Here is a 23,009-nt window from a genome sequence, read left to right as displayed (position 1 = left end):
TCAGTCACTCACTAGCTCTGGAATCTAAAGCAAGGACTTCGCTAAGCCTCCGTTTCTGCAAGTGTAGAATAGGGACAATACTGACCTTCCCAGGATCATGGTGACAATTAAATGAGATGTGAATATAAGCTCTTTGTAAATGGGAAAGTCGTCATTAAGTAAAAGACAGTGAAAAGCCAACTCAAGCCTTTTTCCCACGCCTATGGTTTTCATATGGACAATAACACAGAAAATAGCAAGTTTGTCTGACAAGAGAAGAGCTAGGACTTGGGCTCAAATCCCTTGTCCTCCACTTACAGCTACGTGACCTTCAGAAACTTTTATTCACCAAACATTTACCAAGCGCCCACAACATGGCAAGCACTAGGCTAGTAGCCAGATAAGATACTAACCCTGCCCTTGAAGGATTTGCAGCCTAGCAGAGAGAGGAGACCAGTAAACAAGAAAGAGCAATAAATTGTTAAAAAAAAATCAAGTCATCTCTCTTAGGTCTGTTTGTTCATTGTGAAATGGGAGGAACACTTTCCCAACCTAACTCCCAGGCCGCTACAGAAATTAATTTTCAAATGCTTAAGTAGTCCAAAAACTTTAACTCATAATACTATACATTAGCAAAGTCCTTTTTGTTTTCTCCTACTTGTAACCCAAAACGACTCTGGCTCCTATGAATGCCCAGTTTGAACATCCACTCCAGTTACACCGCACCTATAAAATTCATTCCACTTCTGCAAATTTTAGTTAAGATGAAGAAAAAGAGGATGAACGGCTTTAACATACGGATTTAATCTCGAAATCCTGATCCAGGTCACATTCTAATGAAGACAACACAGGTCTCTCAGGCACCCTACCTAGTTACAGTCTGTCAAGCAGTCACATGGTAAGGGGAGCTGAATAATTTAAAGTGAAGAGGAAAAGCCATAAAGCTGTGTAGGTAGACGCTCTAAGATTTCTGCAGCCGCTATGCTGCTGAGGTAATGCTGGGCTAAGCCGTGGTCAACAGTTTAGGCTAAAAGCCATTTTATGGCCAGAGCAAAGTGCCCACACTCTTTTTTAAGCCTCGAAGTTCATGTGATCTGGGAACATCTCAAAGAAAAATGACCTGAAGGGCTAGGTTCCCAAGAAGTGGAAACCCTACCCAAGTGGGTGTGTCGAACGCAAGATGATCAACATTCTGTGATCCGTCTTGGAAGTTTAAAAACTGAGTGGGACCGAAATCAAAGTCGCGGGTAACAATCATTTCCAAAGAGGAGGGAAGGAAGAGACTCTCTGCTGGGATTCAGGCAGCATCTTCTTCCTGATTTCTCCTTTCCCTCCATGTCCTACGCCCATTCTCAGGCGCCCCCTGCCAGCTCAGTCCCAAGTCGCCCCTGCCTCCGGTCCCGATTCCTCCACAAAGGTCACTCCTCTCCATCCCTGGCTCCTAAGCTCCTCTTCCGTTCCAGAAGGACTCGCTGGTCGCCGCACCTCCGGCTGCCTCGGCGCCCACCCCGGAGCAGCCCCCGCGCACAGCCCGCGGCGCGCCCACCCTGCTCGGGCGGGAGCTGGGACACCCCTCCTAGGAGGCCGGAACCGCCGCGCCAGGCCCCTCCCACAGGAAGCCGCCGCCCCCCGGCGCCCGGGCCGCGCCGCCCCCGGCCCAACCCGCGCCGCCCGCCGCCCCGCGTCCGACCCGCGCCCCCGGCCCACCGCGCGCCCCGCGCCCCCCGCGCCAGCGCTCGCTACCTGCCGCGGCCACAGAAGCGGCGCCCACTCTTCTCCCACTTCCGCCTTCCACCGCCCGCACTCGGGCCGGGTCACGTGACCGCGCGGAGTCACCTGACCCGGAAGAGGCTGGCCGGGCCCGCAGGTGTGGGTAACCTAGGCCCGGCTTGGGAGCGTTTGCCCGGGAGCAGGCCTTCCTATCGTTTGTATGTGTAAAAGTGGAAGAGTTTTCCACTCCCGAGATGGTCCCCGAGCAACCAAATAAATTGAGGGCTCGTTGAGCGCCCTGCGCTTCGTTTACTCCTCCCATCAACCCCGGAGGCGGGTCTATCATTAGCCTCATTTTACAGGTGAGAAGAGGCCAACCAATTAAGTCAATAAATATTCATGGAGCCCCTTAGGGTTACCAGATGAAATACGGGACGCCCAGTTAAATTTGGATTTCAGATAAACAACGATGTAATGTGTAGTTATGTCCCAAATACTGCATGGGACATATTTATACTAAGAAAGTATTTGTTGTTTATCTGAAAGTCAAATTTAATTGGGCATCTTGTATTTTTATTTGATCTATCTGGCAATCCAATGCCTATTCCGTGCCAGGCACCGTTGCAGGCCCTAGAAACACAAATATAAGTAGCCTTTGTGCAGTATCTGTTCTTGTGACATAAAGCAAAGATATAAAAGCTTCAACACCCCTGCTTGGGTCCATATAATGCCCTACCACACCAAACCAACCGCCACTCCCTTAATCTACACAATAAATAGAACTTTATGAATTAGAAAAAAACATTTAAAATCAACATTCTTTACTGATGGTCTCGACCTTCAGCTTTGACAAGTTGAATGAAGGCTCAATTTTTCACTTTTAATCACCATTAACTAAAATTAATACTAATCACCTAATTAGCCTTAAGCACTCTATGCACTAATTATTCCATTATTTTTGAGTCTTGAAGTTTAGATGGATCCTATTACGCATACAAATTAAATTGGTTGAGTACTTAGTCTCTACTTTTCCTATTCCCATTCCAAATCCAGGAGATGGCCTTTCAAGGAGATACAGCCCTTCTTAATACCCTAAACCCTACATTAATCTCATCTATAAAACTTCAAACCTTCTCTAGTTCCACTGATGGGCATTTTACTAATTCTATTCTAGAGGAATTACAGAAGACCTCTTTGATTTGGTAGCATTTGAGTAGCTGTTTTTCATAAGGAAGAAGCGACTAGGCAGAGCATGCTGGAACTGTGCATTAAAGATGTAAAAACTAAAGTATATTCTATTACCTAGAAGGCCCTGCATAATCCCTCCCACACTTCCTCTTCATTTCTCTCCTCTTATCTCCAACTACTCTTCCCCACAGTGCTCTGCTTCAGCCACTACGGCCTCGGGGCCTTTGGACTTGCTTTTCCCTCTGCCTGGAAAGTTCTTTCCCCAGATAGTCGGAAGGCTCACCCTTGATCTCTTTCAGATATTTGCTCAACTGTCTCAGTGAAACCTTTTCGGATCAGCCTATGTAAATTGCAACTCAGTTCTTCCCCTCCTACCATCCCTCGTTCTGCTTTATTTTTACCTCTGTATTCCCTCCATACTTATCTGCTATATTTCTCCATACTTATATACTTATATATATATAATATCTGTTTCCCACTACAAGAATTCTGAAGACAGGAGCTATATCCCAGGTCCTAAAGCAGTGCTTGACCCATAGGAGGCCCCTTTAAGTAATTTCTTGAGTGAATAGATTTCATCCACGTTTACCAAGCACTGAACTCATTGCTGTAGGTCCTACAGCATAGGAGAGTTTTTAAAAGACACATAAAAAATCTGAAGTATGTTATCATAAAAGTGCCCCCAAAAAGTTAAAAATTAAACTGAAATGTTCATATAAGGAAAAAGATTCCTAAAACACAGTCCCTGACCTCCAACCTACTGAAAGAAGTAAGACACACAATTGACTGCAATGCAAAGCAGAAATAACAACTGCTCATTGACAGAACTGAAATATCTTAAGTGTGATGAGAAAGAAGACTTCAGATCTGTCCTTGGGAAAAAAATCTGCTTTGGGTGATCAGGGGTTGGTTTACAGAGGGGACAATTGAGCTGCTTCTTGGAGACTAAGTAAGCAGTGATTGGCTGGCAGAATTTTCAGGCAGAAGAAAAAACAAGGGCAAAGGGCAGAGACAAGAAAGTCCAGGACTCTCCCAGGGAAGTCCAGAGGCATTCCAGGGATACTTAGTGATTTCACACAGTGTTTTTTCTCCATCGAGTTTTTCTCTCCCCGAGCCCACTGTTAAGCATAGACTTTGGCCACCTCTACATTTTCCGGTCCTGGAAATGAACTAAGATCTTTACTGGCATACAAGCAAGACCTTGTTCTTTCGTAAACAGTCTCACCTGTAAATGTTCATATTATCTCCAAATGAGTTATACATTGAGTCCTTCTACATCGGAAGCACATTCAAAAATGTGTTTGAAAGTGTTAATTTGGGGGCCAGCCCGGTGGCTCAGCGGTTAGGTGCACATGTTCCGCTTCTCAGGGGCCCCGGATTCGCTGGTTCAGATCCCAGGACATGGCACCCCTTGGCAAAAGCCATGCTGTGGTAGGTGTTCCACATATATATAAAGTAGAGATGGGTGCGGATGTTTGCTCAGGGCCAGTCTTCCTCAGCAAAAAGAGGAGGATTAGCAGCAGTTAGCTCAGGGCTAATCTTCCTCAAAAAAAAAAAAATCTGCCTCCAAAGTCAAAAACTCTGAAGGTGCCCCTAGAGGATACACACAATATCATTTTGTTCATAGGTGTTATATCATGGTGGTATAACATAGCTCTCAATACATATTTGTTGAATAAATGAAAATCCTTCTAAGGCTTTAGCAGGCTTGGAAACTAATGTTACAGGAAAGGAAGAAAGAGACTAAAATACTATAAAAAATGCCAAAAGCGACAGTGTCAAGAAACCTTTTCCATTAATAAGTATTCTTAGTGTTTACTAGAAAATGAATGGCTCAAAGTCTGATCTTTCTTTTCCTGACTATTGCCCTAAATCAGCGGTTCTCCAGCGTGTCTTCCAGGTCAACAGCATCAGCATCACCTGGAAGTTATTAGGAAAGCAAATTCTCAGGTCCTGCCCAGACTTTTGAATCAGAAACTGAGGACAAGGCCCAGCAATCTGTTTTTGCAAGCTCTCCAGGTGATTCTGGTGCACACTCAAGTTTGAGAACCACTGATCTAGATCATTCTTTTTCACACACAAACTTTTCTAGGGTTTATAGAATTATTGCTGCCAACTTCAATAACCTCTTTTATTATGGAGTCCAGTTCCTACATCCTCCCTTTTTTAGGCAATGGGAGCAATCAGTTGAAGAAAAGAAATTAGAATACTAGCTTTGAGTGGGTTATATTTTCTAGGCATGAGAAAGAAACTTGACTAGAGTAAAGGGAATGAATGTAGAGGGGATTAGGCACCCCAAACATTTCAGAAGTGGCATCAAGAGGAATACAGGTGGGGGCCGTGGCCAAGTGGTTAAAGTTCCACACGCTCCAATTTGGTGGCTGGGTTCGTGGGTTCACATCCCCAGGGTGGACCTAGTCCACTCATCAGCCATGCTGTGAAGGTATCCCACATACAAAATATAGAGGAAGACTGGCACATATGTTAGCTCAGGGCGAATCTTCCTCACCAAAAAAAAAAAAGGATTACAGGTTGAGAGTGAGGGTGGAAATGAAAATGACTCAGAGATTCTTATCTGAATGCCTTTGTTGGCGGTAATGCCATTAGTAAAAATAGGAACTCTAACAAGTGAAGAAAGTTTAAGCGGGGGCGGGAGAGATAATTACCTCAGCTTTAACATTCTTCCTGAGTGAAAATGCCAAAAGTTTTCAGGTGGATGTTTCCAGAAGGATAGGCTGGAAAATAAACAGGGATTGGATCTATAGGACCTATAGGCGTTCCTATAATGTGATAATTGAAGGCTTGAGGATAGACAGTATTGTTGAAGGAGAGAACTTAGGGAGACAAAGGAGTCAAGACAGTTCTGTGGAGTGTGCCCTGCGTGCAAGACAGAAGAGTCCAGTGAAGGAGGGTGAGGCGCCATCAGAGAGGCAGGGAACCAGAATCATGAAGTATCACCAAAGTCAGGCAAGGAAAGTCCAGAAAGAGGAGACAGTCAGCAGTGTCCAATTCTGCAGAGAAACTGAGAAAGCTGAGAAATAGAAACGAAAAAATTGATATGATGAGCTAGATAATTAGAAACAGCTCTCAAAGTGGCCCCATGGCCGAGTGGTTGAGTTTGCACACTCTGCTTCTGAAACTCTGGCCCGAGTTTCACTGCTTCAGATCCTGGGCGCAGACATGTCACCGCTCATTGGGTCATGTTGAGACAGAGTCCCACACAGCTCAACCAGAAGGACCTACAACTAGAATATACAACTATGTACAGTGGGGTTGGGGGGGGAGGTTGGGGAGAAGGAAAAAAAAACGATTGGCAAAAGATGTTAGCTCAGATGCCAATCTAAAAAAAGAGAAGAAGAAGAAACAGCTCTCAATCTCAACCGTGCTATTTCAGGCAGGGCAAGTAGGGCAGGAAACATTGACTCTGGAGGTTGAAGAGATTGAATGGTAAGAAAAGTTGAGACAGATGTTTGGGGAAGGAAAAGGGATTTGGGCAACTGCTGAAGGGAGTAGGGCACTGAAGGATTTTTGGAGGTAGAATGGATAAATTACAAGCAAGAGATAAGTTGGAGTGAAGACTTGACAAAGATTCTGAATAATTCAACATCGCTGAAAATGAATGACTGAAAGCTCATGTCAATATTCAGCCAAAACAGCAAGCATGAATTTGTAATAGGCCAGATATCATAATTATGGAAGCTCAGACCTGAAGGAAAATTTAGAAGTCATCTAATACCCCGTCAGTTCGATTCAGCAAGGAATTATTTACTAGCAAATTAAGTGCCTTGTTTAGGGAAGAGGGGTGAGGACATTAAAGTAAATAACACATAGACTCTAGCCCCAAGTTACTCAAAATGAAGTAGGGGTATATAAGCATCAGTCGGTATAGCATAGTGGATAAGAAAGTGGCACCAAGGCCAGCGGTTAAGTTCGCACATTCCGATTTAGCAGCCGGGGGTCTGCTGGTTCGGATCCCGCGTGCGGACATGGCACTGCTTGGTAAGCCATGCTGTGGCAGGTGTCCCACATATAAAGTAGAGGAAGATGGGCACGGATGTTAGCTCAGGGCCACTCTTCCTCAGCAAAAAAAGGAAGGATTGGCGACAGATGCTAGCTCAGGCCTGATCTTCCTCAAAAAGAAAAAAAAAGAAAAAGAAAGTGGCTCCAAGGGGGTTTGTCTGCGTGTTAGCCTCTTCCAATCACTTACTAGCCATCTTAACCGGACCTAGCTATCTTGAATAGCTATCCCTTGCCTGTAAAATAGCACCTACCTCATAAGCTGGTTGTGATCATTAACTTAGGTTATCTGTATTGATTGACTTTTAACAATGAGACCATATACCAGTTTCACATCTAAAAGTAAAGGCGGCGCTAAGAAGCAGATGCTGAAGCCTATTTCCTCAGGTGTCTCCCAAGGTTTGATCCCACCTACATCCCCATGGCTGGGCAACCGCCCACGTTGCGCATGCGCGCGGGTAGCCCCGAGCCGGCAGATGCGGGCACGGCCACCAGGGGGTGCAGCTGAATCGCGGCTGCTCCTCGCGATTCCCAGGGGCTGGGATTGGGACGTAGAGGCGGGCGCAACTCCGTACGCATGCGCGCTCCAGGCTCGTTCGGCCAAGATGGCGCCGGTGGAGCACGTTGTGGCGGACGCCGGGGCTTTCCTGCGGGACGCGGCTCTGCAGGTACAGGGAGCTCCGGTGGAGAGGAGCGGGGTCTGGGCTGGCGACCTTTGCAGAATCGCTGGAAATCGGGCGGGTGTGAGCTGGGCTGGTCTCTCTGCAGGACATCGGGAAGAACATCTACACTATCCGGGATGTGATCAGCGAGATACGGGACAAGGCCACGCGCAGGCGGCTCGCGGTCCTCCCCTACGAGCTGCGTTTCAAAGAGCCCTTTCCGGAATACGTGCGGCTGGGTGAGTCACTCTGCCGCGGTGTTGATGGCAAAGCTCGGTCCCAGGGTGCAGATGCAAGTTGCGGTCTGGCTACTTGATCAGCAGTTGACCTAGAAACTGCATGTTCTAGGAGATGGTGATGGGAGAGGCTTCTTGGGTCAGGAGTCAGCCAGGCCAGGCCACTTACTAGCTCTATGCTCTTGGATAGATCACTCAGACTCTCTAGGCCTCGGTTGCCATATCTGTAAAATAAGAATGATAATACCACCTACCTCAGAGGTTGCTGGGAGTGTTAAGTGAGGAATACGTCACTTAGCATAGAGTCTAGCACCCTATAAGCTTTTAATAAATTTGTTTGGATTAAAAATAGAGGAATCTAGGATTTCTTACTTTCGCCCATTTTTTTCGGTAGATCAGAGTGATCACTGTTTTGGATGTGGAGGCTAGCCTCAAGTCAGAAAAAGGGGTGGCTTTGAGGCCTTACATTAGTCCTGAAAGAAAACTAAACAATTATCGCTTGGCTTAGGAGTCCGCTTTGTTCTTTGGTTAGGGATCAAGGCGGTGATGTCCAGGAAGGGTCCTAGGTGGCTGGAAGTGTTTTAGGATTTAGAGGCTGAGAGTGGAAATGTTACCTACTTTTAGTAGTTGGAGATTTCTGTGGCTTTCTCCACCAACTTACCAGCGGTGTGATCTCTGACAAGTTACTTAATCTTTCTGAGGAAATACTAATAGTGCTTAACTTCATAGGATTTGGCTGATGGATGAAATGAAAAGCTTTTAACCCACTGCCTGGTGCGTAGTAAGTGCCCAATAAATTTTAGCTGCTGTTAATCAATATCTGCTTTTTAGGAAATGTGAGCAATATACTTAGTGTTCCTTGTGCCAGTGTAGGAGGAGACATCTTTCTGTTTGTTGGTTCAATTAACTTTCCATCTCAATTTGGAATCTGGTCATCCACTCCATTAATCTATTATACTTAGAATCAAAGGATTTTATTTCATTTTTTTTAAGTTAGTAAGTATAGTTTATTATTTTTTTTGTAAAAACAAATAAATACCAGTATCTGCATTTACAACGTCTTTTGGAACGTTTGCCAAACCATTTCCAGTGGCCATTTTTGGGGGTTGAATGAGAAAGTTTACTTTATACTTTGTGGACACTAGAATGTAATTGGTAGGGACATTGTTTTATTTACTGCTGAAACATCAGCGAGTATAATATTGTCTAGCATGTAATAGGCATGCAATAGTGTTGAATGAATGAATGAAGAGATTTCTGTAACATTTAAATTTTTTTAAATTATCCTGGTTAATCTGCAAGCAGATAAAATCCACAAAATACCTTATTTTTTTAAGTAAAAACATGGTTTAGAACAACTTTCAAACCCTTTAATCTTTCTTCCTCTCATGTTACCTCTCCTTCTTTCCCACTTTTTGCGACACTTTCCTTTGCTTTTCTAGCCAATTTAGAATCAAAAAATTTTAGAGCTCAGAGAGAATATAACACCAAAGCCTAGATAAGGAACTCTCATCATTTCAAATGTTATGCTTTCAATGACTCCATTAGCTTTGCTCTCCTGTTCCTTCATTTGCACTAGAGAAGGATGTCACAGTAAACCTAACTGGCTTGGACCTTGATGACAGAATACAATGTCTCAACCATGAGTGGAAAAAGATTAGGAAACGGATGAAAGTGTTAAGAAGTTTTTCTTGGGCTGTTAATCTTAAATTCTTACCATACTTCCATGATGTTTTCCCAAGGTCTTATGGCTTTTTGCCTCAGTCTGAAGTTGGGGATCTCTTGTTTACAGTTACTGAGTTTTCAAAGAAAACTGGAGACTATCCGAGCCTCTCTGCCACAGATATCCAAGTGCTGGCACTTACCTACCAGTTGGAAGCAGAGTTTGTTGGGGTGTCTCACCTAAAACAAGAACCAGAAAAGGTAAATCAGGAGGATTGTTGGTTTTAACTTTCTGTTTTAGGTGTTAACCTTTTTCTTATGGCAGCTATCAGATATACAGAAGTAGAGGAAACAGTAGAATGGACCGTGTCCGCATCGGTCAGTCTCCACAGTTGTCAGCTCACGATCCATCTGTTTTCATGTCTACTGACCCCCAGCCCTGAGTAATTTGAACTCACATCATATTTCATTGATAGGTATTTCTTGGTCTGTTTCTAAAAATAAAAATAAGATGTATCTCTTTTAAAAAATAGCTGCAAAACCATTATTACACCTACACAAAATTAGTAGTAAGTCCTTAATATCATCAACTATGCAGTTAGCATTCACATTTCCCAATTATTTTATAAAATTTTTTAATAGTTTATTTGTTTGGATCAGGTTCCAAATAAAGTTTATACATTGCAGTTAGCAAATGTGTCTCAGTTTCTCTCTGTCTTTATTTTTGGTGAGGAAGATTGGCTCTGAGGTAACATCTGTTGCCAATCTTCCTCTTTTTGCCTGAGGAAGATTGTCCCTGAGCTAACATCTTTGCCAGTCTTCCTCTGTTTTGTATGTGGGACGCTACCATGGTGTGGCTTGATGAGCAATGTGTAAGTCTGTGCCTGGGGTCCAAACCCACAGACCCTGAAGAAGAGCATGCAAACTTAACCCCTATGCCACTTTGCTGGGCCCCCCTGTTTCAGTCTCTTTTGATCTGTAGGTTCTTGGGAAGGGCTGGTTAAATTTGAAAAATGCAGAAAGAGAGTAAAAATCAATTATATTCTCGCTATTTGTTTTCCCCTCTCCAAAGCTCCAATACATAGTTGTGCATTCTAGTTGAAAGTCCTTCTGGTTCTTTTACATGAGCTGCTGCCACAGCATGGCTACTAACAGACAGTGGTGTGGTTCTGCGCCCAGGAACCAAACCTGGGCCGCCGAAGCAGAGTGTCCTGAACTTTAACCACTAGGCCATCAGAGCTGGCTCTCACTATTTTTTTTAAACAGAAAGAATTCTTTACAGAAGCAAGCAAGAAGCAACACTAAGTGCTTGCTGGGTTTTTTTTTTTTTAACCCTTGCTACCTTCAGAATTCTGGGTTCCTGTAGTGCTTGTAGGGACTTGCCCTCCTTGGCTAGATTGAAGAGACCAATGGATTTGTGCGGTGGCCGCATTGGCTGTTTCCAGGCTAGAGGATTTTGGAAGCCAAATAATTAACCTTATAATAATTCATTTCAAATAGTGTTGATAAAGAATTGCTTGACCTCCTCTGCCTAAAGTCATCAGAACTATGGTGGACTCACATTCCTGTGCCATACTATAGTTGGAACTGCCCGCACTTGTTTTCAATCAGCTTTAGAGTCCTCCAATCCAAAAACTGAAAAAGTGATGCCTGAATACAGACCTCTGCCTGTCACCAGAATGTTTTGGGAGGATGGCGGTGAAGGGAATAGTTTTACGTAAACTCTGACTCTGACTGGTAGCTGGGTTTGCATGCAGCATCTGTCAGTTCCTAAAAATTGCCCTTTCCTGCAGCCTTTTGGACAAGAGTTAGATATTGTATGAAAAGCTTTAAAACAGTGTATCTTTTGGACCAGCAGTTCCACTCTTAGGCATTTATCCTAAGGATATAACCAAAGGTGCTTCCAGGTTTTACACATAATGGCATTCATTACAGCTTTACGTATAAGGACAAAAAAGAAATCTCCGAAAGTGGTTATTTGGTGGTAATGGCATCACTGTGTAATTCTTTATATGTAGTTTTATGTTTTCCAATTTTATTAAAACACTGAATATCTTTTAGTAACTGGGGAAAAATATTTTGTTTTCTTTTTTCTTAATTACTCCTCCATGTTGAGTTTTCAAACGATATTTCTTTACTTAGGGCTGTCCTTTTTTTCTTTTCTTTTAAAGGTGAAAGTGAGTTCATCATTTCAGCACCCAGAAACTCCTCTACATATTTCTGGTTTCCATCTGCCCTCAAAGGTAATTTCCTACACAGTCTGTGTTCCTCATGCTCTTTTCTGCTGCATGTCATGTCTCCACCAATTGTCTGTTTACGGTAAGCTAAATTTACCCAGACCAGTGTCATAGTTTGTCCAGCCCTGTCTGGTCTGATTTGTATGCATGTATCACTTCATCTGTAACCCCTTCAGTTTTCAGGTTTTAAAATTATTATTCTTTTAACCTCAGCCTAAACCCCCACGAGAAACAGTAGAACATGGACACCCAGCTGGTGAGCCTGAGGACCTAGAATTCAGTTCCTTCGTGTTCTGGAGAAACCCTTTGCCTAATATTGACCATGAACTGCAGGAGCTGCTGGTGAGGCCCTGATTTACGATCTCCTGATGACAGCACACTAGCTTCTCCCTGTTGCTCCTTTGGGCTGGGAGTTTGTGAATCCTGTTAATGTTTCAGAATCATGGAGGTGAGGATGTTGCAAGTGAGGAGGAGGAGGTGGAGAAGGAAGAGAATGGATTTGAAGAAAGCAAAGACCAAGACAGTGATGACGATGGGGGTGGGTGGATAACCCCCAAGAACATCCGGCAGATCCAGCAGGAGATGGAGGAGTGTGCCGTCCCGAAGGACGTGCGGGTTGGCTGTGTGACTACAGACTTTGCCATGCAGGTGAGTGGACTGGCCATCAGCCAGCCGTGATCTTTGGGTCTTACCTGTCATGGGCACTGGTCCCTCCTTCGGAGGTTTGGGGCTGTGTACAGAGCTGTCGTGTAATGCTGCTTTTCCTGCTTCTGGAAACTTTACCTGTGCTCTTTGGTAATTTTCAGTTTTGTTTGGAGGCTAGAGAATCATAATATACTGAAAAAATTTTTATAGTGTATTAAGTTTTTAGTGTTTACTATTCATGATCTGTTAATGCTTTTCTTTCAGTGTATATAATATTCTGTGCTAAGTTAAGTACTGGGAGAAAGTAGGTAAGATTTCCAGCCTAGAAATGAGTATATTTGCTCTCACAAAACATAAGTCTCTGTTAAGAGATTGCAAATGAGGGGCATTGGTGAAATGAGGCATAGAGACCACTGCACTCGAGATAAGAGGAATCTGGGTCCTTAGGATGTCTTGAGAGGCATCCAAGCTTCTTTTTCCTTAGCAAAAGCCCTTTATGAGCCAATCCAGCATCTGTGAAGTTCTTTTATGTGATCATACAAATGTTAAAAGAAAATTTGTTTTCGCTCTGAGTTCAGTTCCACTTTAACTTGTTGGTTGCAGAATGTCCTGCTTCAGATGGGGCTGCATGTGCTGGCGGTGAACGGCATGCTGATCCGTGAGGCCCGGAGCTACATCTTACGCTGTCACGGCTGTTTCAAGTAAGTAACCAATACTTTGGACCCAGAGCCCCTCCGTTGAACACTCTACTCTCTTCCCAGCCCTTCTACAAACTTCTTGAAGAAGAGCCTTGCATTGTATACAGGTACTCCTTCCACCTCCACCTCCTCATTCCTAGGTGGGTTAGGTTCTGCCCCAACCAAGGCACTAAAACCCCTGGACAGAGGTGGCCAGTGACCTCCCACCTGACAAATCCAGGAGGGATGTTTTTAGTCCTTATTTTAGTGTCATAAGATTAAGGGTGTGGGTTCTAGAGCAAAGAACCCTTATCATTTAGCAATAAGTACTGAAATGTTTATGGATGGAATGATGTCTGGGATTTGCTTTAAATAATACACGAGTGGGTGAGTGCAGAAATGAAACAAGATGGCCATGAATTGATGGGTGTTGAAGCTGGGTGAGTACGGGGGTTCATTGTGCTCTTTGGTCTACTTTATGTTTGAAATTTTCTATTTAAAAAAAGTAGACTCTGGATCCAGACTATATGGCTTCAAATCCAGATTCTATCTCTTACTAGCTGTATGACTTTGCAAAAGTTGGTTAACTTCTCTGTGCTTCAGATTCTTCTTACATAAAATTGAAAAGATTTTTGTGAGGAACTAGGGAGATAATCACATAAGAGTGTAGTAGCTGGCACATGGGAAGCGCTTCATTCAGGTCAACTGTTAGTTCATTGACGCTGCCGTTCTCTCCGTTTCCTTTCTGACTCTTGAATTGGTTCTTCTTGTGGTGGGGGCTGGTGTTCTCTGGGGAAGCCCCAGGATCCCAGAGAGCTGGTTGAAGCGGCAGAGACTGTAAGACAACCCTGCTGTTGATGCATGGCCCTGGGAACTTATACTGTCGTGGCTTCCAGCCATCCCACAGATTCAGTGGCCATGATGTGGATCATCTGATGGAGCCCTCATTACAGAGGCCTGTTTGGAAGGTTTCAGAGGCAGCAAAGTGCCTCTCACTGAGTCCCCAAGTGCCGTTGCACTGAGGATGGGGTTGCCTGGTTGGAGCCTTGTTCCCCATCACTCTTGGCTCGGGGGCCCTCCCTGCCATCCTCTGCAGGCCTGCCCATGACGTAATGAGCTGCTCCTCAAAGCTGCCTCACCTTCTTCTGAATCTTTAGTGTGTAACGTACCAGGCTCGCCACAGTGAAACACCTTGCTTCATGAAATCCCCTTTCCTCCCCTGTCCTTTGTTACCAAAGCCTGTCCTTCCCTAAGTTTTATTCTTAGAAACACTTAGAAATGTTCTCCGTTCTTGTGAGGTTAGCCCCAGTGACTGGACAGCTTTTGTACGGAATAGTTAGTTCCCCGCACCTGTTGAGAGGAGCCTGCTTCACTCTCGGAGACTTGCGGGTGAAGGATGTGGCTTCTCTGGCAGTCTCACGCAGCTCCTGTCTCCTGACCGCTCGGACTTGGGGGAGAATTCCTCAGGGACAGACACCGGTGCCGCTGTTCGGTCCTTGACAGCAGCAGCTTTTCCTGTCCAGGGTCCACCACTGGGGCCTGAACAGACAGGAGAGGCAAGGCCTTGGGGTCTGCCCTCAACATCCACACCCATTCAACCAGAGCAGCTTTTTCAGTGTTTCTATATAATTATTAATAAATTCTTGGTACCTCTGGAGCTACCTCCTGGCTTAATGCCCAGGCTGACATTTGGAGACAAGTTACTTAGAGCTGTAACAATATGCCCCTTGAGAAAGTATGCTGATGTTAAGAGCATTACTCTGGAGCCAGATTCCTTGGGTTTATATCTGCCACTTACCAGCTCTGGGACCTTGGGCAAGCTCCCTTACCTTGCCTCAGTTTCCCCATCTGAAAAATGAAGATAGACCTCCTCATAGGATTGCTTTGATGTTGAACTTGTAGAATATTGCCTTACAGAGTTCATTATTAATGTAACTATATTCTGCTCAGTTTTCATATTTACTTGCTACTTGTGTCATTTGCCTGTTCCCTCGGAGAATCACGCCGCGGCAGTTTGCTGATATCGTCAGCATGAGGCTGGTGGCCTTGGTCTGTGACGTGTCCACTACGGTTCAGCATTTCCCCGTTTATAGTCATTTCCTCCTCCTCTGAGGCCCATGACTCACCTTGTGCTCTGGGGACAGGGTTTGCTGCCTGTGGCACCAGTATGATGTATCTCCTTTTGTGTCTCCAGGACAACGTCTGACATGAACCGAGTGTTCTGTTCACATTGTGGAAACAAGACCCTGAAGAAGGTGTCTGTGACCGTCAGTGATGATGGAACCCTGCATATGCACTTCTCCCGCAACCCTAAGGTCCTGAATCCTCGGGGCCTTCGGGTGAGTGGTGTGTCTCCCACTCCCCTGACAGCAGGGCCTAAGGCTGCAAGAGCGAGACCTCTTAGCACTAGGATCAAAAGGAACAGGAAAAAAAAACCTTGTGGTTTCTACAGGATAGTTAGAGAAAAGCTTTAATCCAGGTGCCAAGACAGATAGGGGAAGGTACACGACACAGCCTCCACGTGAGGTTTTTGAGGAGTTTGCAGTCTAATGAGAAATAACCAGTAATTCCTGGCAGCAAATAATAAGGGCCACATGCATGTGGGGTTGCAAAGAGGAAGATCATTTGCAATGTGGTGGTGGTTAGATTTGTGCAGAAGTTTGAGAATACAAAGGATTTCCAGAAGCTTCTCTAACCAGAGGGGAAAGAGCGTGTAAATGCTCAGCACAAAAGAGAGGCCTAGGCTGGGTTTGTTTTGAAGAATCAGGAGAGAAGGTTGGGAGACAAGTGGGTATGAGAGTGTAGCCAACTGGCACCGAGTGGCAAATGCTGCGAAGGCAGAAGAAGAATTTTGTTTAACTTTCTATTTTGAAATAATTATAAATTTTTAGAAAAGTTCCAAAAGATAGTATGAATATTTACCATTAACCTTTCACTTAGATTTCCCAGTTTAACCTTTTACCACATTTGCTTTATCATTTTATATATGTATTTTTTTTTTCTGCTAAACCCTCTGAGAGTAAATTGTCCGTGATGCCCCTGTGCCCCTAAATGCTTCAGTGTGTATTTCCTGAAACAAGGACTCTGTCTCACATAACCATAATGTAATTATCAAAATCAAGAGGCTAACTTTGCTGCAGTACTACCATCTAGTCTATGGACCGTATTCACACTTTGCCACAAATTCCCTTCATAGCAAAAGAAGGGGTTTTTGGGTCCAGAATCCAATCTAGGGTCACACAGTGGGTTTAACTGTCGTGTCTGTTTAGTCTCTTTTGTACTGACGTGGTTTCTCGAGTCGTTTGTCTTTCATGACCTTGGCACTTTGAAGAGTACAGCCAGGTACTTCGCAGACTGTCCCTTACCTTGGGTTTATTCCTCGTGGTTAGATTCAGGCTGTGCGTTTTTGGCAGCGACACCCAGAAGGGACACTGTGTCCTTCTCAGTGCACCGCGTCAGGGTAAATGGTAATTAGTTGTCCAGTTCACTGCTGATAGTAACTTTGCTCACTTGGTTAAGATGGTTTCTTATGTAACTACAATATAATTGTCAAAACCAAGAGATTAACATTGCTGTAAACTGCTATCTATGGACCATATTCAAACTTGGCCACAAATTTTCTATAAAGTTTTTATTTGTAATTAATAAGTAATTTATGGAAAGATTCTGATACTGTGTAAGTACATCAAACTTTGACTCACTGGTTAAAGTTGCCCGAATCAGTTTTACAGTGATGGTTGCCAAATGGTGATTTTCTAATTCCATCATTCCTTCGCATTCAACTGTAAAGAGGAACTTCCCCCCTTTGTCCCCGTTATTTATTTATATGAGTGTGGTCTCATGGATTTTTATTTTAGTCTATAGGCCGTGATCCCTTACTGTTATTATTTATTTTGATGTTGAGACTGTTCATGGAGCTGTGTCAGGCTGGCTTCTGTGTGCTTTTGACGTGTCCCAATTATTCTTTGAACATTTTACTTTCTGGCACAGGGAGATGTTCTGACTCTCTTATCCCTCCCCTGCCCCTGCTCTGGAATCACTCAGTTCTCTAAGGAACTCTGGTTCTTTCTGGAGAATGGTTTTTAGAAGCAAAGATCTGGGCACGGGGTATGTTCCTTGTCCTAGGGTGTCATTGCTTCTCGGCCCGCAGTGGACAGAGACAGGACGTATATGCATGTGTATATAAATGCACACATAATATTTTCTATTTCTATATCTGTATTAAAAATTGAATTTATAACTTCAATTTTAGCCCACTGGAGAGTTCCTTCTAGCCCTCCACCTTCATCATATTCATAACCCCCTTATTAACTTAATTGCTCAACCCTAGAACACATGTTGTTTCAGAATTGGTAACCTAAACCATCATGAAAATGGTACCTGCTTACCAGAGTTGTCTTTATATATAATCTTTCTATCTTTAGCTAAGGGTATGTAGTCAAAATACCATGTTGGGTTTTTCATCTGTGAGTTGAGGTGAAGATCAAGTGGGAAGATGCATGTTATGGCTTAGCGCATAGTAGGCAGTGAATGAGATTCCATTGATGTCATCTGCCTGCATCCAGAGTTGTCAGGTAAGCTTTACTAACAGGATCTGAGTGTATGGATATGGATCCCCATCCTTCTGATGGCCTTTCCTTGTCTTATTTGCAGTATTCACTTCCTACTCCCAAAGGAGGGAAATATGCCATCAACCCCCACCTGACTGAGGACCAGCGCTTCCCTCAGCTGCGGCTCTCCCGAAAGGCCAGGCAGAAAACTGATGTGTTTGCCCCTGACTACGTAGCTGGGATATCTCCCTTTGCAGAGAACGACATCTCCAGCCGGTCAGCCACCCTGCAGGTCCGGGACAGCACCTTGGGAGCCGGGAGGAGACGGTTAAATCCCAATGCTTCCAGAAAGAAGTTTGTGAAGAAAAGGTGAAGTGCAAGCTCCATGGGCCAACTGGATTGCTGCTGCGGCTGCCAAGGAATTCTGGTGTCTCATTTCCCCTGCTGTGCCAGCGCCAGAACCATCAGGATGGAAGGAATAGACCCGACTTGCGCCATGCTGCTTCCCATCTCACCGTGGTGTGTTGAGTTGGGTTTGTGGTGGAACTCGGCCGTCCCTTGGCCTGTGAGCATCCAGAGAGTTGGGATTCCTGCCCTGTGGAGGGGAATTTGATGAAAACAGAAAGAATAGAGCCCTAGAGCAAATCTTCAACCTTTAAAGACTTCCAAGTGATAATATTTTTCTATTAAATGTGGTTGCAAGCTTCTGTGCATTTTCATTAAATAGGCCAAATTTTTGCTGCTTAGGTAATTTAATACTTAAGGTGTACTCCCAAGGGTCAAGCATTTAGATTTGTCTTTTTGTGAGAAAATACACTGTTTGTTGTAATAAAACTAAGAACTACCGTTTTCTCTCTCTCTCTCTCTTTTTTTTTTTTTTTTTACTTATTTTGAAACATTTCAGTCATTCTGGAAAGTTCAGTCTAGTAAACTCCCATACAGCCTTTCACCTAAATTCACCCATTGTTATTTCACCTCGTTCGCTTTTTCTCTTTTTACGCGCACGAGTACACACAGTGTCTGCCAGGAAGAGGATGTTCTTTCACATAACCGCAGTACAGGGATCAAATTCAGGAAATCTAACATTAATACATGACTATTTAATATATAACGATTCAGATTTTACCAAATTGTCCCAAGATTGTTCGTCAGTAGCATTTCCCCCCAGTTCTGAAGTTTTTAGTCTTTGTCTTTTGAGAAGTTAACATTTTTTAAATAGTACAAAGCCAGGTTTTTAACAGGTCCCTCTATTTGGGCTTGATGGATTCTTTCCTCATAGTTGGAGGTTTTATGCACTTGGGGCAGGAACGCTGCCCGGGTGGTCAGTAGGTCCTCAGCACAGCACAGTTGGTGATGGTAACTTTGATATTTGGTGGACGAACCTGCTGAGGACAAGATTTCTTCCAAGTTCTTGATATTGATAGTATATACACAGAGTGCAATCTACAAAAGTTCCTTAAATTCAATTTTTTCCTCTGGTTATCTCATCCATTTGATATATAGTTAAAGTCATTCTTTTGGTTTAAATTCAATTTAAGATTTTTCCCATCCTATTTTTTTTTTTTTTTTTAAGATAGGCACCTGAGCTAACATCTGCTGCCAAGCTTCTTTTTTTTTGTCTCTCCTTCCCAAAGCCCTGTAGTACATAGTTGTATATTCTAGTTATAGGGCCTTCTGGTTGTGCTGTGTGGGACGCCGCCTCAGCATGGCCTGATGAGCAGAGCCAAGTCCATGCCCATGCCCAAGGTCTGAACTGGTAAAACCCTGGGCCACTGAAGCAGAGTGCACGAACGTAACCACTTGGCCGTGGGGCCGGCCCCGCCATTCTATTTTTTTAAATATAAAAGCTAATGGTTCCAAAAGTCAACACTCTTAAGTATAAAGTCAAAACAAAAAGGTATAAGCTGGATGCCATCCCGTCCGTCCTGTTTCCTCTTAACCTCTGTAGGTAATCAGTTTCATTTGTGGTTTATCCTTGTGTTTTCTTTCACAAAAATAAGTGTGTCTGTGTCTGTGTGTTCCATTCCCTTTTTTCTTCGAAGCACTAAAGGCAGTGTACTATATTCTTCACCACTGGAAATCATTCCATATCAGTTCATAGAGGTCTTTATTCTTTTTATCAGCTCCCTAGTACTGCCTTGTGGAAAGCTACCAATTCAAACACTTACCCTTATTACAGGCTGTAAAGTACGCCGTCTGCATCAGCCCGTATAATCCATAGGACATCTTTGTGAAGTACAGATACTGTTATCTCCAGCAGTCTTGTGCTACAAGAGGTGAAATGGCTTGCCCAAAGTCAGACTTACCTTTGTCCAGCCCAAGATTTCAGCTTAGTCCATCTGTGCTTTTATGCAACAAAGGTACCAGTGGAGATCACAGAAAACAGGCTGAACGCTTTGTGCCTCCCTCACCCCCGATCTTTGTGAGACTCACACTTGTGAGTGCCCGCTGATGAGACATGGCTGGAGCTCAGGGTGCTGGAGGAGAGGCGAGTGGTGATTCGAATCTGGTAAGAGTCTACTGCCCTTTCCGTTTCTCCTCTTCCTCCACCTTCTCATAGTCTATCACACATATAGACAGTGGTGGGTAGTGTAATACCCATGTACCCAACACCCAGCCTTATCAAGTCTTGACGTTTCACTATGTTCAAATTAAGAAAATATTTCAGATAACAAAAATGTCTGATTTGTAGAGAAAAAAAAAAATCAGTCCCTGTTGCAAATACCCAACTCTGCCATTACAGCACAAAAGCAACCCTAGACAATACATAAATAAAAGTGTTTGGTGACACAGCTATTAAGTGCTCCAATAAAACTTTATTAAAAAACAGTGGGCCAGATTTGGCACCTGTGCTACAGTTTGCCAACCCCTGCATTATGTGATCTGGCTATCTCTCCTCCCACCCAAACTCCACATCTCTCCTTCCCCTCTCCCCATTTTCTTCCTATCACCATTTGAAATATTTGTTGCCTTTCCAGTTGTGACTGCGTGAACATTACCCTGAAACTTAGTGATGGGGAACAACCATTTATCATGCAGATTCTGTGGGTCAAAGATAGCTCGTGTCATGATGTCCGAGGCCTCAGCTCGAAGACTTGAGATCTGGGGGAGGCTAGATTTATCTAAAGACTCATTCACTCAAATGTCTGTAGACTGAGACCTTAGCAGGAGCTGTCAGTCATAATACTGCAAGTAGCCTCTTCCTGTAGCATGGGCTTCCTCAGATCATCGTTGCTGGGTGCCCAGGGCAAGTATCCTGAGAGATCCAGGCAGAGTTCTTTCGCTTTACATGACCTAGTGTTGGAAGTCATGCAGCAGCACTTCTGCATTCTGTGAGTTGAGGCAGTCACAAAGTCCCGCCTATATTACAGGGAGGGGAATTCAATTCCATATTTTAATAGGAACAGTGTCAAGGTTTTGGAAGAGAAAAGGGTGAGATTGAAAATACTGCCGTAGGGGCTGGCCCCGTGGCCGAGTGGTTAAGTTCGCACGCTCCGCTGCAGGCGGCCCAGTGTTTCGTTAGTCCGAATCCTGGGCGCGGACATGGCACTGCTCATCAGACCACGCTGAGGCAGCGTCCCACATGCCACAACTAGAAGGACCCACAACGAAGAATACACAACTATGTACCGGAGGGGCTTTGGGGAGAAAAAGGAAAAAAAAAATAAAATCTTTAAAAAAAAAAAAAAAAGAAAATACTGCCGTGGCGATTTTTGGAAAAGTCAGCTACATGGCCTATCTCCCACTATTAGACTGTCAGCTCCTTGAGGGTGGGGCTTTATTGTGTTCGCTGTTCCATCCTCACCACGTATAACAGTGCCTGGGATATGGCAGGTGCTCAATAAATATTTGTTGTATGTATTTGACATTTAATATTAACTTTTTAAAAGGTAACATACAGTCATTCATCACTTAATGACAGGGATACACTCTGAGAAATGCCTCCTTAGGAGATGTCATTGTGCAAACATCACAGGGTGCACTTACACAAACCTAGATTATCTGCACAAGCCTACTACACACCTAGGCCATATGGTACTAATCTTTTTCTTCCAGTTATTTTATTGAGATCATAATGCTTTATAACAGCATAATTTTAGGTGTACATTATTAATCAATTTCTGTGTAGACTGCATCATGTGCACCACCAGTAGTCTAATTTTTATCCATCACCATAGATATGTGCCCCTTTACCCCTTTTGCCCTCCCCCCACCTCCCTTCCCCTTGGGTAACCACTAATCTGTTCTCCTTATCCATGTGTTTGTTTGTCTTCCCCATATGAAGGAAATCATGCAGTGTTTGTCTTTCTCTGTCTGGCTTATTTCACTAAACATACCCTCGAGGTCCATCTGTGTTGTTGCAAATGGGACAATTTTGTCTTTTTTGTGTCTGAGTAGTATTCCATCATATGTATACACCACATCTTCTTTATCCATTTATCTGTAGAAGGGCACTTGGGTTCCTTCCACATCTTGGCTATTGTGAATAATGCTGCAGTGAACATAGGGGTGCAGAGATCCAGGCAGAGTTCTTTCGCTTTACATGACCTAGTGTTGGAAGTCATGCAACAACACTTCTGCTGTATGACTTTATATTCTTTATATTGTTGATTTAGTGTCCTTTGGATAAATACCCAGTAGTGGGATAGCTGGATCATATGGTATTTCTGTTTTTAATTTTTTGAGAAATCTCCATACTTTTCCATGGTGGCTCCACCAGTTTGCATTCCAACCAGGAGTGTATGAGGGTTCCCTTTTCTCTACATCCTCTCCAGCATTTGTTATTTTTTGTCTTGGTAATTATAGTCATTATGATGGTAATTATAACCATTCTCATTGTAGTTTTGATTTGCATATTGCTAATGATTATAAATGTTGAACATCTTTTCATTGGTCTCTTGGCCATCTGTATATCTTTGGAAAAATATCTGTTCATATCCTCTGCCCATTTTTTGATCAGGTTGTTCTTTTGTTGTTGAATTGTATGAGTTCTTTATATATTTTGGAAATTAACCCCTTGTCAGATATTTGCAAATATTTGCTCCCAGTTGGTGGGTTGTCTTTTCATTTTGCTCATGGTTTCCTTTTCCCTGCAGAAGCTTTTTAGTCTGATATAGTCCCATTTGTTAATTTTTTCTTTTGTTTCCCTTGCCTAATTAGACAGGGTATTTGAAAAGCTGCTGCTTAAGATTGATGTCAAAGAGTATACTGCCTATATTTTCTTCTGGGAGTTTTTTTTTTTTGAGGAAAATTAGCCCTGAGCTAACTACTGCCAGTCTTCCTCTTTTTGCTGAGGAAGCCTGGCCCTGAGCTAACATCCGTGCCCATCTTCCTCTACTTTTTATGTGGGATGCCTGCCACAGCATGGCTTTTGCCAAGCAGTGCCATGTCCGGACCTGGGATCCGAACCTGCGAACCCCGGGCCGCTGAGAAGCAGAACGTGTGA

At 43.7% G+C, this 23,009-nt stretch overlaps 2 protein-coding genes across 5 annotated transcripts in view; one reads left to right on the top strand and one right to left on the bottom strand.

The window, feature by feature from the left end:
- Nucleotides 1-2,002, bottom strand: part of WWP2 (WW domain containing E3 ubiquitin protein ligase 2) — a 138,163-nt gene extending 136,161 nt beyond the window's left edge. For 2 of the 3 annotated variants that reach the window (XM_070613804.1, XM_070613807.1), the window contains exon 1: nucleotides 1,723-2,002. The gene's annotated coding sequence lies outside the window, so the exon portion shown is untranslated. Of the gene's footprint in view, nucleotides 1-777; nucleotides 1,593-1,722 lie in introns of those variants that run through there. The other variant, XM_070613806.1, reaches the window with a different exon arrangement.
- A 5,364-nt stretch (nucleotides 2,003-7,366) lies between these two features.
- NOB1 (NIN1 (RPN12) binding protein 1 homolog) lies at nucleotides 7,367-18,412 on the top strand. Of its 2 annotated transcripts, none has more exons than XM_008518405.2 (9): nucleotides 7,367-7,562; nucleotides 7,663-7,795; nucleotides 9,585-9,715; nucleotides 11,626-11,697; nucleotides 11,905-12,033; nucleotides 12,130-12,339; nucleotides 12,940-13,037; nucleotides 15,208-15,352; nucleotides 17,667-18,412. In XM_008518405.2, the coding sequence occupies exons 1-9, from the start codon at nucleotides 7,371-7,373 to the stop codon at nucleotides 17,934-17,936; spliced, it is 1,380 nt and encodes a 459-aa protein (XP_008516627.2). In that variant the 5' UTR covers nucleotides 7,367-7,370; the 3' UTR covers nucleotides 17,937-18,412. The 2 variants fall into 2 exon arrangements, with proteins under 2 accessions (XP_008516627.2, XP_008516625.2); XM_008518403.2 differs by having other exon boundaries at nucleotides 7,424-7,562; nucleotides 9,535-9,715.
- Nucleotides 18,413-23,009: the final 4,597 nt, after the last annotated feature.

The sequence above is a fragment of the Equus przewalskii genome, chromosome 3 (genome assembly GCF_037783145.1).
Source record: "Equus przewalskii isolate Varuska chromosome 3, EquPr2, whole genome shotgun sequence".
Taxonomy (NCBI): domain Eukaryota; kingdom Metazoa; phylum Chordata; class Mammalia; order Perissodactyla; family Equidae; genus Equus; species Equus przewalskii.
This window is presented reverse-complemented; position numbering and strand designations above follow the sequence as displayed.

Bases quoted from the DNA above. Each gene is read 5' to 3' on its own strand.
- NOB1 (XM_008518405.2), top strand. From the start codon at position 7,371: ATGCGGGCACGGCCACCAGGGGGTGCAGCTGAATCGCGGCTGCTCCTC. The intron at 7,796-9,584 runs GTGAGTCACTCT...TCTTGTTTACAG, and splicing joins TCCGGAATACGTGCGGCTGG to TTACTGAGTTTTCAAAGAAA. The intron at 9,716-11,625 runs GTAAATCAGGAG...TTTCTTTTAAAG, and splicing joins TAAAACAAGAACCAGAAAAG to GTGAAAGTGAGTTCATCATT.